Source organism: Xiphophorus couchianus, chromosome 2, assembly GCF_001444195.1.
Source record: "Xiphophorus couchianus chromosome 2, X_couchianus-1.0, whole genome shotgun sequence".
Classification (NCBI taxonomy): Eukaryota; Metazoa; Chordata; class Actinopteri; order Cyprinodontiformes; family Poeciliidae; genus Xiphophorus; species Xiphophorus couchianus.
In genome coordinates this window covers 20,063,242-20,081,596 of record NC_040229.1, presented here as the reverse complement: position 1 = coordinate 20,081,596, position 18,355 = coordinate 20,063,242, and the positions used below count along the sequence as shown (strand labels likewise).

At 39.2% G+C, this 18,355-nt stretch overlaps 2 protein-coding genes across 2 annotated transcripts in view; both read left to right on the top strand.

The window, feature by feature from the left end:
- Positions 1–13,521, top strand: part of b4galnt4a (beta-1,4-N-acetyl-galactosaminyl transferase 4a) — a 138,020-nt gene extending 124,499 nt beyond the window's left edge. Inside the window, exons 10-20 of the mRNA XM_028003011.1 lie at positions 664–828; positions 1,082–1,191; positions 3,064–3,164; positions 3,389–3,462; positions 3,602–5,147; positions 5,705–6,084; positions 6,201–6,354; positions 6,921–6,993; positions 7,708–7,861; positions 8,017–8,143; positions 10,915–13,521. Of these exons, the coding sequence (XP_027858812.1) occupies positions 664–828; positions 1,082–1,191; positions 3,064–3,164; positions 3,389–3,462; positions 3,602–5,147; positions 5,705–6,084; positions 6,201–6,354; positions 6,921–6,993; positions 7,708–7,861; positions 8,017–8,143; positions 10,915–11,029 (2,999 nt within the window). The 3' untranslated portion in view covers positions 11,030–13,521. The remainder of the gene's footprint in view (positions 1–663; positions 829–1,081; positions 1,192–3,063; positions 3,165–3,388; positions 3,463–3,601; positions 5,148–5,704; positions 6,085–6,200; positions 6,355–6,920; positions 6,994–7,707; positions 7,862–8,016; positions 8,144–10,914) is intronic.
- Positions 13,522–16,788: 3,267 nt separating this feature from the next.
- abtb2b (ankyrin repeat and BTB (POZ) domain containing 2b) overlaps positions 16,789–18,355 on the top strand; it is a 42,989-nt gene continuing 41,422 nt past the window's right edge. The window contains exons 1-2 of the mRNA XM_028003023.1: positions 16,789–17,005; positions 17,101–18,122. Coding sequence (XP_027858824.1) covers positions 17,228–18,122 — 895 coding nt within the window. The 5' untranslated portion in view covers positions 16,789–17,005; positions 17,101–17,227. The remainder of the gene's footprint in view (positions 17,006–17,100; positions 18,123–18,355) is intronic.

Here is an 18,355-nt window from a genome sequence, read left to right as displayed (position 1 = left end):
ACCATGCATGACAGTTTACAAAGTTCTTCCTCACATTGACTTCTCCATACCTTAAAAAGTGCCAAATTTGGAGCTGGTGTTTTTTTGTTGTTGTTGTTTTTGTTGTTGTTGTTGTTGTTGCTCCAATGAAAAAAAGAAATCCCCAACAAAATCTGAAGTTTCCTACTTCAAGACATAAGCAGTGAAGTGACTAAAAAGTCTTATTGTCAAACAAAAAGAAGCTTACAAAGGCTTACTTTGTGTACCATATGCACATATAGACTCAGGGTATTGCACAGTTGACCCTTTAGAGGATGAAAATGGTGCTGATTACCCTGTTAATTACAAATCATGTCTTCCATCGGCCCTTGCTCCCGACTTGCCATTAATCACACATTCTCTCTCCTCCTTCCCCACTATCTATTGCTGTTATTATAACTGCTTTGTTCTGGATTTCTTTTGACCTCCAGGTTATTTTTCAATGTTTTTCTTTTGTTTTTGCTACTGTCCTTTATTCATCAGATTCCTTTTTTTCTTCTCATCTTCCTCCTGCTAGCTTTTTGACCTTATGCACCCAGTCAATAACTGGGACATTGACAGGATTTATTGATTAGAAGGAAACTTTGTAACAGACAAAATCACATTGGTAACAAAACCAACAGAGTAATGGTTTCTTTTTCCCAGATGAGTCCAGTCTGAAGATGAACAGTGTGGATCACATCCCTCAGACTTTGGCCAGTCACATCCATCTCCCAGCAGAGTTTCGCCCACAGGGTCTGGAAGGAGACATTATCACACCACATGGAGCTGATATGCTGAGGCCAGACCCCAGGGATACTTTCTACAGCAGTATGTCTGCCCTGTTTATCTTTTCCATATCTTTTCATCCTGAATTTTTGGCTTCTTGTTTCCTCTTCCTGTCTAATTAACTGCATGGTTCCCAGTGTACTCCTTCTTACTGTATTCAGCATTGCTGTAATTCAATCAAACTGCTGGCATTTCTTTTTATGTTTCCTGCTTTTCATATTTTTCACTTTAATATAAATTCCAAATCACATAATTGTTTTGCAAACTGTTGAGTCATTTCTGTCTCTCTCTTCAGCCCCAATGATTGACCACACTCGGCTCCAAAATGTTCTTCCAGCCTGTCTCTACTCTCCAACCTATGTAGTCAAAGATTTTCCCATCGCCCGATACCAAGGCCTTCAGTTTGTAAGTCAAAAAGAAGTGTTATGTGTTTTTGTTTTAATATAACTGGTGTTTATACATGAGATTGTGGACTTTATTGCAGATAAATGTGGCCAAAGTTAAAGTTTGATTTAATCAGATGCCAAAGCATTTTCTCATGGGATCTGAGGAGATTTTGGACAGGTCTGAATGTTTTATTTAGAAAGAAATGCTTATGGTCATATTGTTATATGCAGTAACTAGGCAGGGAGACATTTCTGCAGCTCCTTCAGTTTTACTGTCAGGAATTTTAGCAGCCCTCAGTTTCAGTATTGTTTTTCATCTTGATACAGTTGGCTGGGCTTCATTTGATTGATACATTTTCACCAACTTCCTTTATGAACTGAATTTGATTGCACATTATATTAAATAAGACCAAATCAAAAATGTAATTGTGTTTTAATTTGTCTTTATGATTGGATTAGTTATATAAATTAGTTAATTTTAGTCAAATTAGTTATATATTTCCGTATATGAATTAAACCTGTTAGTCTTGTAAAGTGGTCTTAAATTAAATTTTATTAAAATGTAATCAATATTATTATTTTTTTTTAATAATGCTGGTCTTATATAAAAGTCCAACTACGTCTGGGAAGGACCTCGCCACTGTTTCAGCATTCTAAGTACACCTTTATTTAGGAGTTCTGAAATTAAATTCAAACCAAGGGCACAAAACAGAAAGAAATAGGAGCACAAAAATTATGTAGGTGTGAAAATAAACACAGAACCAACAAACTCTTTGTGTCAATATGTAAAAGTGGCAATTGTTGGGCTTTACTCCCCTCTGTGGGAGTACAGATGTTACTGCAACAGATGTAAACATGGGAATCTTCAACCGAAATACAATTGCACCTAAAATTATTAATCTCGTCACTGTAAATTAAATTTACTGGTGAAATTAATAAATAATTGGGTATTTGCAAGAAAACAAATTGTTTTAATCTCTCTCTTTTTTGACAAAGTCACAACTAATTTGAAGTTTGAAGATTTAAAGTGAAAGGAACAGTGACTTCCCTGCTTGGGCATGTTAGAAAGAGGAAGATATCAACTTCCCCCATCAAATATCTGAGGAGACAAGTGGTTTAAAATCCTTAAAGGACTTCAGATCACCACTGTGTCCTGGCACAAAAAGTCATCTCCACTCTGCCCGCTGCTTATTAAACAAGTCAAGGGGCTTTTGGGATTCTGTTCTGGGTACGCATAAATTAAAACTGGAATGTTTCAATTCAGTGGATCAGTGGTAAGCCCGCAGGAGGAAGAATGAAACGTCCCCCAGAAAGAACACCATGCCTACAGAGATGCTTTGCAGTGGCTTAGAGAAGCTCTGGGGCTGCTTTGTTTCCATTAGTGCTGAAAACCTACATGGTGAGGATTCAGTAAAGTATCAGGAAATCCTATGAGAAAATTCCATGCCATCTGTGAGGAAGGTGAAGCTTATACCATCAAGTAGGACAGTGATTTCAGTCATATTTCAAATTCCGCCAATGCTTGATTTCAGAAGAAATCCTGAAAGACACAAGAGTATTCATTACAGTTGAGTGACTTGAAACATATTCAAAATCTCTGGTGAGATTTAAAAAAAGATGGTTGAAGGATACAAAGTCAATAATATTAATGAATTTAAGGCCTTTGTCTTAAATTCACTAAAATTCTTCATGAATGTTATGTGGCTGCAGCTTTGAATCAGTGGTTGGTTACTCGTAGATTAGATGCAATGCCAAAACGGTTAATAATTAATCAATTAGACTTCTTTTTGAATTAAATGTGAAACAGATAACATTTCAAAAGATCTTCTTTTTTTTATTCAATAATAAAGTTGTGTATGACAGTCTGGACTGAGATGCGACTCTTTTTCAGGTCTACCTATCTTTTGTCTACCCTAACGACTTCACACGTCTCACCCATATGGAACGGGAAAACAAATGTTTCTACAGAGAGTCTCCTATCTACTTGGAGAAGTAAGCACATTTAGCTTTATCTGTTTGAGAGACAAACAAACATTTGTCTATGTCTTGTATAAACAAACAGCTCCGCTGTGTCCTAGCGACCTTCATGGTACAAGCTTATACAAACTCTCTTACTTAAGGTGTCCACTTATAAATCTATGAGTAACCTTAAAAATTTGCACTTCAGTTAATGTATGTGGTCATATGTGGGTGTTTCTTCTTCCTTTGTCTGCCAGATTTGGTTTCTATAAATATATGAAGATGGATGAGGAGGAAGATGACAGACCGTTCTTTTTCCCCAACCCAGATGGTAAGTTATAATGAGCAAACACCATACTCCTTACAATAATCCCTGCACACAAAAAAAACACACACACACAAATCTGCAGCTTGTATTTGAACAAATGTTCACATTGTAGCAACTTTGAATCTTCTTCATTTGACAACAGACTTTCTTGAAGAAGAGGAGGTCGTGGATGCAGAGGACGAGGCAGAGATTGTTGGCACGCATTCGCCCAGAAAACCCTCTCATCCAAGTCAGTCCAGTCATATGCATAATTCTTCCCATCAGCACTCAAAAACTGGGGCCACACCAGCAGGCAGAGAGGAAGAGGAAGGTAAAGAAGATCCAAAAGAAGAAGAAGAGGAGGAGGTGGGAGAGGTCAACAGTATAATACGTCACAGAAAAAGAAAACAGTCTTTTCACAGGGATAGACAGAATGAGAGGATTCTGGACAGAGACTGGGGAAGGGATCATACTCGTGGAAATATGAGACAACATACAAGGAAAGGACTTGAGGAAGACCAACCCATAGCTCTGTTACCAGATGTGGACAGTGTGGTCAGGGGTCGCACTTTGTCCTGGGTCTATACTGGTCCTTCAGACCAAGACCTAAATAAGAAAGCCAAAGCACAAGGTGGGAGAGGTGATCTTGAGGTACCTCCTAAAATTAGCAAGTCTTCACTCCTTTTTCCCCAAAAAACCTCCCTATCTGCACTCACCAGCAGAGCGAAGCAGATCCTCAGCAACTCTGCCCATAGCAACTACCCCCATACTAACAGTAACAAGCCTGTTGGGAGCAAGAAGGAGAAGAGAGAGGAGAGCAAGATCTACATTACCAGGCCTCGTCCTGCAAAGGAGAGAGAAAAAGAAAGGGAACAGCGACGGGAGAGGAGGGAAGAGAGGGCATCTCGACATCCTAGAGAAGTTTTCCCTGGAGTCTTTTTGTACCAAACTGGGAAGACCACAAGGCTGGTAAACCTGGGTCAAAGAAGACATGGTGGAAGGGGTGGGTCAGTGGTTAGGCACCTTATTGGTGCCCCTCAGCTTTGGCACAGCCCTCCTACTAAGGACAGTAAGACATCAGCACATAACAAAAGTGTTAACATTCAGAGTGAAACTGCAGAAAGGTCTTTTAACAAAGTAGCAATGACAAAACAGCTAGAGAAAATCAAGAGGAAAGGGGAATCCCGAGATTTAAGGACTACTGTCACAGCTGACCTGCCCAGTAAAAAAGATATCCAGATCCCTTTGTCCTACCACCAAGAGCCTCCTCCGACTCCAGCCTCTGAAACAAGATTAAGCTATACAGAAAACACAATCCACAGTCAGTTACGGGTCACTTCTTACCTTAGGACCTCAGAGATTACTGAATCTCAGCATCAGCTTAACCCAGTCTCCCACCTCACAGACATCGATCAAGATACAAACCACTCTAATCCTGATCCCAACCCTGATCCAGAGCAAGAGCTGGAACCAGAGGAGGGAGAAATGTCAGATTACAGCTACGAGGAGGTCGAAGTCCGGCCAGGTTGGGCAGAGGAAAGCATCAATTGGCAGAGGACATTCTCTGTTAATCCGATGGACTTCGAGCTGCTGCGATCAGACTGGAATGACCTGCGCTGCAATGTGTCTGGCAACCTCCAGCTGGCGGAAAGCGAAGTGGTGGATGTGCTGGCACAGTACATGGAAAAACTCAATGAACACAATGGAGGGTAAGGATAAAGGTTCAGATCATGACTTCCCAACTTTTCTCAAATGCTACTACCATTCATGTCTTAGATGCATCCCTTTTTCAACACACTTGAATGACTGAATGAATGGTTGACCCAGGTGTCTGTAGTGTTGAATGGTATATTAATGAGATAATTCAACCATTATATTTTAGTGTGTTGGAGCAGGGCTGCTTTCAAATGTTAGAAGACAGAAGTCAAGGACTGGAGTTGGGCACTTCTGGCTTAGATAATAAGGCCATGCAATGAGACTGTGGTGTGATGTACAGTATGTGTGCTGTAATGAATGACTGCAAAAGCAAAATGTATTATTAATACTCAATTTTCAGATTATACTGATTATAAGATGCCTTTGCTTTTCTTTATCAGCCATGTTTTAAAACACGACAGAAAATTTGAATCCTCTTGGAGCTTTATCCTATTTCAGAAAATTTACAAGTATAAACAAACCACTTTTGTTCCAGATTCTATTTCAGACAGATTGTATTTGCAACAACCATCCTCAGTTTTTCTTAAGGGTTTCTTTGTGTGTTCTCCAGAATCTACACCCTGCTAAGAATCATCAATGTTGAGAAGCGCCGCGATTCGGCAAGAGGGAACCGATACCTGGTAGAGCTGGAGTTAATGGAGAGAGGACGCAGCGTGGTACGACTTTCAGAGTACATTTACCTGCTGCTGCACCATGGAAGGCAAGGAGAGGAAAGTGTGGAGAACACAGACTCAGCCCCAGCCTCTGCACCGACCCCGCTTCCCTCTGCGTCTGCAACCAGCTTCACCACCCAGCATCCGTCTCCTTCCACCAGGTCCTCGGTGCGGCCTGGCGCGACACCGTGGAGCACTGCTTACGCTAAGCCTCTTCTCTGCCAGCCTGTCATGCTGCAATGGAGGCGAGATGTCATGGTGCACTTTGTGGTGCCAGGTCAGTCAAAAGCTTTTCTTGCTCAAGAAATGTTAAGTGCATCATGAAGGAGACTGCTTAAAATATGCTTTTTATATCTAAAGGACAAATTTTTTGTATCCATTATTGCCCTGTAGTGAAAAACCAGGCTCGCTGGGTGCAGCAGTTTATTTCTGACATGGAAAATCTTCACCAGCAAACAAAAGATGACAACTTCAGCATCATTATTGTCGACTTTGAGAGTGAGGACATGGACGTGGAGCAGGCTCTCAGAGACAGCAGTGTGCCAAAGTGAGTGTTGGAGGAAGTTTTGTAGCATGACAAAAAAAAAAAAAAAGAAAACTCTTAGAGCAGCTGCTTAAAAGTTTTAAAAGTTCCATAATGGTTACAGAGATTTTGGAATGTTTGTATTTTTGTGATTTTTTTTTTTTTTTTTTTTTACAATTTAATACTGTATTAACATGCTTTATGAAGGTTATGGTATAGTAATGGGCTGGCTGTTGTAATTTTCACATACTGTAGTTTTTCTATATAAGGCAGTCATTCTGGTTTTTCATATCACGGCTAGTAAAAATCATCTGAAGAAACCTTCTCTTTCAACTTCTAACTTGGAAATTTCAATTTTTAGCGAATTGGAATTATATCACAACTTCTTTTTTAGCTTTTTAAGATTAACACAAGAAACAGAAAAACTCCATATCTGTTTGTTCTGCTTTTTAAAAATATATCAAGGTGGGGGTGCTTAGAAAGAATGGTATTTACTGAGGTGATACTTGTTATAAATGTTAGAGGACCACTGCCTTAAGGCGCCCTTCAGGTGGGTTTATTTGATGTTTTATATGGATTTGTTTTGGCAGATATGAGTACCTCAGAAGAGAGGGAAACTTTGAGCGCTCGGCAGGGCTGCAGATCGGCGTGGACACCATTAAGGTTAGAGAAACAAACACACCGAGGGAAGACACGCTGTGTGAGCTGGCAGGATAAAACCTCTTGCCCAAGGTCAGACAGTGACCACTCGACCTTTTATGGCTGATAGGCAGATGAAAGGAACACTCATGCATAATGAATCTATCACTGCGGGGCCGGTCTGTCACGCTTTGGGGATCGCCCACGTCTCTGAGCCTCCTCCTGCTTCCTTTAACCATCTCCCACTGAGCCAAGCTTGGGATGGCAGGGAATTGCTTAGACAGGAAGCGTCATCCCCTCTGTTTTGTGTATGTCAAAGCTGTCACATCCATTTCTTTTTATGGCTTATTTGTGTGCATACGGCCCTGCTGCATTCTCCGTTGGTTTCTCGATCACACATCCGTGCACACCGATCCAGACAGGGCTGAGAGCTGCCCAAAATCTGGATAGACGTTGATCCGCCATTTGGGTGTCAGGTCCGTCAGCATGAGATGACAGAGTTGTCACTCATGTCTAAATGACCTCTGGGACATTTACGTTAAGACAAGCTACTGATGCCAAGTTCACACTTCTCCCCTGTTTCAATCTTAAAATGCCAAATTAGACACAAGTGACCAATCACTCCCATTTACATCCTTCCATTACTTCCTTAGAGCAGTGATATCCTATGGGGAAAAATGCAAATAATTAAACCTAATGATGTTTATGGTAATGGAATATTTTATTTTTCTACTGCAGGACAGTCACAGTATAGTGTTTCTATGTGATCTGCACATCCACTTCCCTCTGAACATATTGGAAAGCATCAGGAAGCACTGTGTGGAAGGGCGCCTCGCGTTTGCTCCCATCGTCATGAGGCTGAGCTGTGGTAGTTCACCGCTGGAGCCTGATGGTAAGACACAACTGCAAAAAATAAAAAAAATCTTTGCACATCTGAAAGATTTTTAAAGAATTCTTCATTTAACTAATCTTTTCTTCATATAGCAATCTTGATTCTTTTACCTATTTGGACTATTCAGTGGGAGCCTTGCTGCTTTTGTTTCACAGGTTATTGGGAGGTTAATGGCTTTGGGCTGTTTGGAATATACAAGTCAGATTTTGACAAGATTGGAGGAATGAACACCGAGGAGTTCAAAGACCGCTGGGGTGGAGAGGACTGGGAACTTCTCGATAGGTATATTAATTAAATGAAATTATACATAAATCCCTAGACATCCCTTTGAACATTATGTCCCTTTCTTTCTTTCCATGTGTCCTTCCTTTTTTCTTCCTTGTTTTTGTCATTCCCTGCTCATATTACTTGTATCTCGCTTGCTTTCTTTCATTTTTTTTCCTCTTTATATTCCTAATGAAAAGTCTTCAATCTTTACATGTCAATAAAATATTCTGTTTAGTTTCACTGTGTTAGATTCTCATACATATCATAAATGGTAGTTTCCGAGGTATTAAATGTCGTGTAGAGAGGAAGCATTGTTATGAAAGATGAGAAAAGGAGTAGTGTATTTATTGCAGCCAATGTCATAATAATGTTGCCAATGCATAATTTTTTTTATTTTGCAATCCTATCTCTAACTTTTTTTCGGAGACCCTAAAAAGCACGCCACAGCATCAAGCTCATGTGGATCCTCATAATCCCATGTGCATGAACATGAACATGATCATGTATAACTCCAAATATTTTTAGGTCTTAAAAAATATAATGCATCTACATTTTTTGCATATCTTTCACTGTGACTCTGAACTGGCCAACATGGACGTAATAGTAAATGAAAGAATAGTTTGAAAATTGATCAGCTTACACACAATAGCTTGTCCTTTAAACATTTTTTGGCATCGTTCCTCCTAAAACAGTTTTTCTCTCTCTGAGTCAGTCTGAACAGGGTCAGATTATGCCACAAGGTGGCATGAAGTCTTTAGCAGAATTTTATTTGGGGGCCCACTTCCAGCTAAATGCAAAACACAGCTTTTGATTTGTCTGTAATGGGAGCTCAGATCCAGGATTCTCGGTGGATTCTGCTATTTGGTGTTAAGTACCACCAGTAATACAAGCTGATAACACATTTCAAGAGGAATATGTTTAAAAACATAAGATCCACAGAATTTTGTGTGTGACTGGTTTAATGTGGTACAAACAATCTGAAGTGCAGATAAATATGTTGCAGTCTTTGCTACCTTTTAAGCTCAAGGCTACTTGGTGACATCTGACTTTCCCTGTCATTCTAAATTTATTTTATGTTCTTATTGTTTTACAAACCGGCAGCTCAGAAAATCCAACATCTGTGTGTTCCACCATTGTGACAGATTCCATAGGGTTGGGAAGTAGGATTGTAGATTTAATATTTTGTTCACTAGTAATTGGAAAAAATGCTAACTTTAAATATAGAAACAGGGAAATTTATCTATTTAAAATTAGTGTGCATGAGACCGCAGCATACATTATTGAAACTCTGTAAACACACTTTCAATTTATAATGTTTTCCCTTTCTATGTGTGCTACATTAGACTTTGTAAACCTTAAATATGACTGTTCTTGGATTAATCGACCAGCGAGGGCCTCAACTAGATGAACCTGTTGGACTCATCACCTTATTTACAGTCATACAGTGATTTTATGTAGACTCCATAAAATGTGACTTAGTTTCCCCCAAAAATCACAAAGCAAATCTGTGCATAAAAATACAGTCACCAGTCATAGATAATAGTTTTTATTATTTTTTATCCCGACTTGTTTGCTTCTAGATATTACATTTTCCCCTTGTTCTTGTAAAGATTTTATAATGTCACAATATTTTCCCTACAACACATTTGGAAAAGATAAATAAATGAGCAAAAGCAGTTTTGAAAGCAAACTTGTCTTTACCTTTACATCATTATTTAGTTGTTTTCAAGTGTGACAGGGTTCTATTATGACTTGGTCAAACATAAATGACTGGCCAAGGCCGGAGATCACTTCATTGAACTTTATTAAGCTTTTCTTCAGGTGAACAAAGATGGCAGGTGCAGAATATATACAAAGGATGTCCAAGGCAGGTTAAAATCAGACAAACAGCAGTACTTTGATTGTAAGAGTCCATCACCTTCAGTGTGACTTCTCAAGAGTCTAGCCACAGAGTGCCTCCCTGTGGAGCAGAGCCCTGCTTTTAAAGCCACAGGCTCCACCCACAGAAAGTCCAAACAAAACAAAAAAAACTAAGCAATTACTTCTAACTCAAATAACCTCTTAAAGTATACAAAATAATAATAATAATAATAATAATAATAATAATAATAATAATAATAATAATAATAATATAAACTTGTAAACAAAAATACAATACTCAATTTAATAGAAAACACTCAGTACGTTCTGATGACATCACTACGTCATCATGCGACTCCCTCCCGGCACGCCATAATCCAGAAACAACCCTGCTTGAAAATAGAACCGGGAAAATGTTTGAAGCTGAAAATAACAGGTTAGGATGAATGTTAACTGAAGCAGGAACATCGCGTGTGCACCCACGATGAACCGCGTCAGTTTAAGCTGCAACAAAAAGTAAGTTAGCGATTGTGCATGTGTGTGCGGGCGTGCTCGCATGCTGACACAGACTCTATAATTAAATCCCAGCTCGTGACGGCTCCTCTGTCACATCAATATATGCAAATATTTTTTCTTTAGTTCTTCCCTTCAGCCTTAGAATATTATCAGAATGTTTAATCAGTCTAATTAAATAGACCCCAGTGAAAAACTAAAATCTCAGCAAAAACAAGCATAATTTATTTTTATGTGTTTCAGTATTTTGTAATAATTAAACACTAAGCCCAAATTGGATCCAATGAAAACTATTTCACATTTTAGTTTGTCAGATTTTTTATATAATTCTGGCCTTAACTATGTAAGGCAACTTATTGAATGCAAGTTTATATAATGTTATATATGTAATGTTTCCTCATCTCTTCCTCCAGAGTGCTACAGAACGGTTTGGAAGTTGAAAGACTACGTTTAAGGAACTTCTTTCACTACTACCACTCTAAAAGAGGCATGTGGAATTCTCAGAACAAGAAAACTTCAAAAGGATAGCTCTTTATTTTGGCCAGAGCATCCTAAACCCGACCTGCAGACCCATTGTGTGTTACAGAGAGACCAGTAAGAGCTCACTCACTGCCTGAACTCTGCCCGTTTTTTTCTTAGAACTGGCTCCAATGAGAGACTCGTCTGTTTCGCCACCGGGTTCTGTTGCAAATTTGTCTGGGTGAGGAAACTGAGTCCAAATGGGAAATTTGGAGACAGGTCTGTCTCTCTCCGCAGAGAGACCTGAGTCATCACTTCGCCTCACTGACTGAACTACTGTACAGAGAAAAGTTATTTTTGTCTTCTTTCTCTGTCCTAATTGGTGCAAATTTTTTTTTTCAAACAGAATGGAAAGCAGCTGTTTTGTGTGCACACGTGCGTGCAAGCATGTGTGTGTATGTGGAGCTTTGTATGCGTGTGTGTGAGTAAGTGACTGAGTGAGTGCTGGTTATGTGCTGTAATTACAGGAAGCACCTTTTTTTTCTAACAAGATGTAAAAAAAAAAAACAACCTAAGACCTTTTTCTAACTCGCTCTTACATTAGAGCTAAATAGAATGTGCATCAAAATGTTATCTCAGTATGATTCACGTACGGTAGCTTGAGTAGAGGAGCTGTGCTTGGTTACGCAGTATTTCTAAATGCATTAACTACTATTTGCTGGGTGACGGAGGTGCTGAAATTCTTCTTACAATGGTAAACATAACAAAAAGGGGGAAAAATATTTTTTTTTAAAAAATATTGAGATACATGATCTTTATATCTCTTTCTTACCTAATGAATCTCTTCATTCTCCGTTACTTTCATTCTCTGTCATTTTGTTGATGTCAAGGTATTTTTAAATGCTCCTAAACATTGCTTTCTAATGTCAGAATAAGATACAAATGGCTATCAGTGAGAACTCTGTTTAAGTTTACTTGCGTTTATGCTGCTGTTATTTAAATACAAGGTTAATTTATCCTGATTTAGTGACGATGCAGTAACATGCGTGGGTGCTCCTTTTTGGTTTGTTTGAATACACTTGAAGTTGTCATCTTTAACCTCTACAAACAGGAAACTTTATGCCCTCCCTATCCCTAACCTCTTTCTGATCTGGAGAAAGGAGCAGTAAATGCAGCGTAAAAAAAATCTTTTGCAGTGTTTGAGCTAATGTACTGACAGCTGAGCATCTTTGGCATTACAGTGTTTGCTAAATATTTAGCAACCCTGATAAAGATGCGAATAAAGCCTTAAAATAAATTTGTCTTTTAATCTATTTCATCTAATTTTTTTTTTTTTCCTAGAAAAAAATCTGCCTTAATTTGAGTACATTTACTCGATGGCAAAAAAAAAATTATGTGTAAAAACAAATGTTTTCTTTAAAGTTTTAACTTTAAAATTAATGAACCTGAAATAGTCTTTAATTTATTTATTATGTGTTTAAGTTCAACAGAGACTTTAGGATCTTTGACACTACCTGTTGTTTGCCAGGGGTATGCTCATATATATTACCCCCTGTTTATACTCAGTGTTTTAAAGAGGGCCATTGTGTGTTCAAAACTCTCAATATGAAATTAGCAGTTAAAGTTTTTTTTTGTTATATATTTTTCAAAGTGAGCTAATGCAACTGAATTATGAGATGAATTTATTTTAAAGATTTTAATGCATCTTTACACGGACTACCAAGAATTGTGATTTGGAGAGATTAAAACTACTTTTACGAGAATGTCAGAGAAACGGCTACAAAAAACATCAACTGTCTTTAAGTTGAAGAGACCAGCTTATGTGCTTATGCGTTGATGCTCGGCTGTTTCACAAATGTGTGCCTTTATCAGGGTTTGGCTGCAGGCAGTTTCATTTTTTACTATTACTCTAAACTCCGTAGAAGGCAGGGACAGACTCAAATACAAAGTTATTTATCAACAAACTGTATTGTCACTGTAAGCTCGGTTACACTGTAAAATGAGGATTTTCTATGTTTTATTTGATGGCTTATTGACATGTCGGTGTATTTTTCGTGTGTCATGCTAAATGAAAAAGGGTAGACGTCAACACTGAAAACAATTAAGTAGGAGCAGACGGGGTGATTGAAATTCGGGAGCAGCTGCAGTCTAACAGGATCCCATCGGCTCCCATTATTTTGTCTGGAGGCTGTCCTTTCAATGGTGTTATATTAAACGGCATCATCTGGGGAGTTTGAGATTGGACATATACAGTATAAGAGCTAACGATCTGATATTGACTTTTTGATTGTCAGAATTTCCTCTAAGAACCTTTTTATCTGCTACAGGGAAAAAGGCCTATGCTGTACATTATTTAACAGTGACATGTGACTATTTAAAAATAAAAGAAACAAAGTACAAGACAGTATATATAATAAAACTTTAAATAGGAAAATACATTCTGAGGTAATTTCTGTGAAATTGTTTTGTAGAGAAGAGGTTTTAAGAATGTATTGTATCTTTATTTTGATTTGTCATTTTTTGCAAATAAAATTTTATGCCTATGTCTGGAAAATATCTTACATTTGTTTGGTCTTTGGGGGGTGGATTGGTAATTTCAGGTAATGTTTGACAATCTGAAATGAAGATAAAGTAACATACACGTTGTGCCTCATCTCGCCACATGGTGGTGCTCAAACTACGTACACTAACTCACAAGGGAGTTTGGAATGCATAAACAAGCAAAACGTCCGTGAAAGTTTTTTAAAGGGTGGGGTTATTTAGTTGTGAGGAAAAAGATGATCAAATTAATTACAATCCACTAACTACAGATGTATGTAGGCTACTCCAGAGAAAAAACTACAAAACCCTACACTCACCATACAGCAACTATGTTTTCAGAATACCAGTCAGATGAATATTAAATCAATTTATCATAAGACCAGTGCAGTGGAAAATAAACATTTTGTGTGTTTATTCAGAGTTGACATGATTTTGGACTTCATGTAATGTTTGTGGATTTGCTTGCACTCCCTGAGTTTGCAGATTTGTTTTGTGTGACGTGGAGAGACCATGAGGTAAGACTTATTAGTCATTGTGCATGCAGTCTGCATGAGACAAGAGTTAACCACTTCTGATCAACTCATGAGAGACTTTCATCGACAGCACAGTACAGGCTGGTGTTATTATGACTGAATAGCTTACACCTCCCAGTTCCCCTGACTGAATGACTCACAGACCGCAGTACGTAGATATGTAATGCGTGTAAATCTTTCCATTTTAAATACGGTGTTCATACCTCTGGAAACTTTTCACACGTTATAACAAGCTTCCTCCTGGCAGAAGGTGAACCCGTGCCTCAATCTCAAGTCTTTTGCAGCCTCTAATGCAGGGGTGTCAAACTCCACTCAAGGGCCACTGCCCTGCAACTTTTAGATGTGCCTCTGCTGCACCACACCTGAATAGAATAATTAGGTCATTAGCAAGGCGCTGGAGAACTGATCTACACAAGGAGGAGGAAATTAAGCCATTTCATTCCAGCGTTTTTGTACCTGTGGCACATCTAAAAACTTCAGGACAGTGGCCCTTGAGGACTGGAGTTTGACACCTGTGCTCTAATGGGTTTTCTTTCAGAATTTTTTTATATTAAGGTCTAACCAATTTTTTCATCAACTCTTGGCATTTTTTCTGTCTTTGCTGAAGAAAAGCATCCCAACAGCAAGATGCAACATGTTTCACTGTGGTGGGATGGTGTTTTCTGATTGATGCAGAGTGTTAGTTACTGCTGTAGTGACCAGTGTTTCAGTGTTTCAGTCATAGACCAATAAGAAATATTGTTTCATAACCTAGTTTTGCTTTAAACCTCAGAATAACTCAATCCAACGCTTGGTGTGTTCCTTGATCTCCATGATGCAGTTTGTGCACTAACGTTCTCTAATACATCTCCGAGGTCTTCATAGAAAATCTGTTTATATGGGGAGATTCCTGAAAGCAGTTAATTGCATTTTATTTGAGGGTGTCAGAGTAAAGGAAGCAGGATATAACGTGAGGTTAAACTTTTCCTTCCACTTCACATTTATGCACTATGTTGTGTTGATGTTTCTAATAAAATTCCCCAACATATATTAAAGTTTATAGTTCTAACATGACAAGATAACAGAAGAAGCAAGAGGTATAAATATTTCCCTGTGGCACTGTACAGGGATGCTATTTCCTAGTATATTTAAGCTTGTATATTTATAAGAAATACAACCCCTGATTTAGACATCTCTGGCATAAACCCATTATGTAATACAGTTGGACCTTGTCCCGGTTGTGACACACCCTACTTTGCTGTGTGACTGGGTGCACTGTGATTAGAAACAGTTCATTAGCATGTTTTCTTCATTTCACTTTAAGCATTTCAAGCTGCTTAACCAATTCTAGATGAATTTACATAAGAGATTCGCACAATTTTTGTTGCTAAAAAACAAAAATTGGGTATTACTTCTGACGAGCTGATAAAGAAGAAGTACTACGTCAAGAATCAATGCAGACTTTGTTAGGGGAAACAGAAAGAGAAGTATTTACCTATGTATGTTTAAGCTATTAAAACCCCTTCCCATTGAGTATAAGCTTTTAAATGCTCTTTCAGTGAAAAATCCTAAGCCTCTATAAATCAGCGTAAACAAATAACCAACTTTTTATATCCCCAGGCTTTACATAGACAGTTTCTACCACAGTGTGGACAGATGTTAGATGTATCAGTTTCAAGTGACTAAACAGCAGAATTCCCCCAGACACACAATATGGTACAAGTACAAACCACTGATTTATTGATACCAACATAAATGTTTAGAGCTAAAGCAAATTTATTTATTCATAAGACAAATATATGAGAAAAATAAAGATTTTTTTATTTTTTACAAATGACTCCACAACTCTAAATCATTAGCCTGGCATCCCTAAGAAAAGTTAAATTTGTAGCAGACATGTTGATACATACAAGTTGTAAATGTTATGGAAAACATCAACACATTTATTAACATATGAAATTTATATTAATAGTCACAATGTTAAGCTCATTTAAATAGTTGAGTTGATCTGTGAGGTTGGAAGACATTTTAGACATCATAACTCTTTGTACATAAACCAGCGAGAGACAGCACTTTTTTTCTCCATGTCTTTCAAACTTGGTTTGGATTTCTGGTTAATATCTTGAGCACATGCTTGTCACTTTTGTTATCATTTCTAACAGACAGTGCAATATACTACAGATTGAAATGCAATAGAAAAATAAGTTGTTGTTAATGAGATTCACAACCAAAAATTAAACTGTCAAAAGTTATTTTTCCACCTTTGTGCACTTTTTTATACTTCTGCTTCACCATAGTTGTGTGGACAACTAGTTTCCCCAAATTCTTTGAATTTATGTATTATTTAAATGAGGAAACAGCAGGAAATGTAAATAATATTTGACAGATAATTTGAAATAAAACACATAATGCAAGGCTTATTTTAATTTGTCATTGTCTTATTAGGTCTATGTTAGTGACAACATGCAACATTGCAAAAAAAAAAGTATGTACACAATAAGAAAGGGACGTGGTCCTCTACCTTTAAACCTTTTAAACTTCTACTGTAATTGCAGCATTATAGAGGTCACTAATTATAGGAATTATTGCATTTACAGTACAGGTACGTTCAGTTACTACTACAGTCAAATTTGGAGTTGTTTGATTGGCTGATAGAAATCTTAGCCATGTCCTGATTCGTAGATAATCTCCTACTGTGTTGTCACTCCGCTGCAGCTCCGCCCTCTGACACATCTGTAGTTAGTTGTTGAGCCTCCTGCTGATGATTGTATGTGAAACGCCGCTGTGGAAGGAGAGAGGATCAGTTAACCGGCTTTTTAAATGGTCTTTTACAATAATTTTCAGACTTCCGAGCAGCTATACCGGACTTTTTTAAATCTATGAAACCGAGTCTGGCAATATTAACAGCGGTAGCACGATCTGTCGAGTTTCAAAAGACTGTTCTACTTTGGGGAAAGTTTAAAGCCCCCTCCAGACAGAGTTCGGCGGAAAGGTAAGAGGGGTTCTCTTCAAAATTTCCCAGCTGATTGTAATTGTGACTGTTTGATAGAGTTCGTAGTAACACATTTTCTCTTCTGCTCCTAACAGTCAGCATGTCAGGGATGCATTGCGTTGTGTAAACCAGTTTAACCAGCTTTGCGGGAAGTTTCGACGGCCGCTGTGATTAACTTCAGAGGTTTCTTCACTCCTACGAAGTGACATTCGATTCCCGACAATGGCAGGTCTGAGCAAGGTCCACATGAAAACCCTGGAGGACCTGACGCTAGACTCGGGATATGGGGCGGGGGACTCCTGCAAGTCCCTCAGCCTGTCCTCCTCCAAGTCAAATTCCCAGGCCTTTATGACGACCCCTCACCGGGGAAACTGGTGGTATTACTCTGGCTCTATGAACAGCAGGAACAACAGCTGGGACACTGTTAATACTGTCCTCCCCGAAGACCCGGAGGACATCTTCTCCAAGTGCCACCGCTTACCTGAGCTGGAGGAGTTCCCTTGGACCGAGGAGGAGGTGGCCAGGATACTGCGCAAAGTGGCCGAGAGTGGTTGGAGTGCTAAGTCGGGGTCTGCCTCTGTTTTCTCCCAGGAAGCGGTGCGACGTCTGTGCGCTCTCCTCCGTAGGGCTCTCATCCGCATCTCCAGAGAGGCCCAGCGGCTCAGCGTCATGCACTGTCGGTGTACGCGTTTCGAGGTGCAAAGCGCCATGAGGCTGATTCTCAGCTGGGCCCTGGCGGATCATTGCGTCTCCGCCACCGTCAAGGCCATCTCCATGTACTGCATGAGCGCAGGTGAACTGCTGAGGAAGGGCAAGTCTGCCCGCTGCGGCCTCTCCTTCTCCGTGGGGCGGTTCTTCCGCTGGATGGTGGACACTCGCATCTCCGTCCGCATCCACGAGTACGCGGCAATCAGCCTGACTGCGTGCATGGAGGCTCTGGTGGAGGAGATAGGGCTCCGGGTGCTGATGGCCGAAAGAGGTCATTGGGGCCCGGATTCGGGGTCAGGATGTGCCCCAGTGACTGCAGAGGCCTTGGAGGCGGTTGTGAACAATGATGCCGAGCTGTGGGGAGTCCTGCAACATTATGAGCACCTCATCTGCGGAAAGAACGCCAATGGTAAGTAAATTTTAAACTACATTGTTTGTGTTTTACACCCAGAGCAGGACCATTGACACTCTCTATGGGAAAGGTAAGGCTACAAAAGGTCATGGTAAAGAAACTGACTGGCCAAAGAGGTTGGATGCAAGCTTATGAATGGAATGTTGAGTGGAAGGAAAAAGTTTTGTTCAAAATGTGCACAAGCACCAAGAAGAAGGGTAGGCACAATAACATTGGAAGGAAAAGCACAT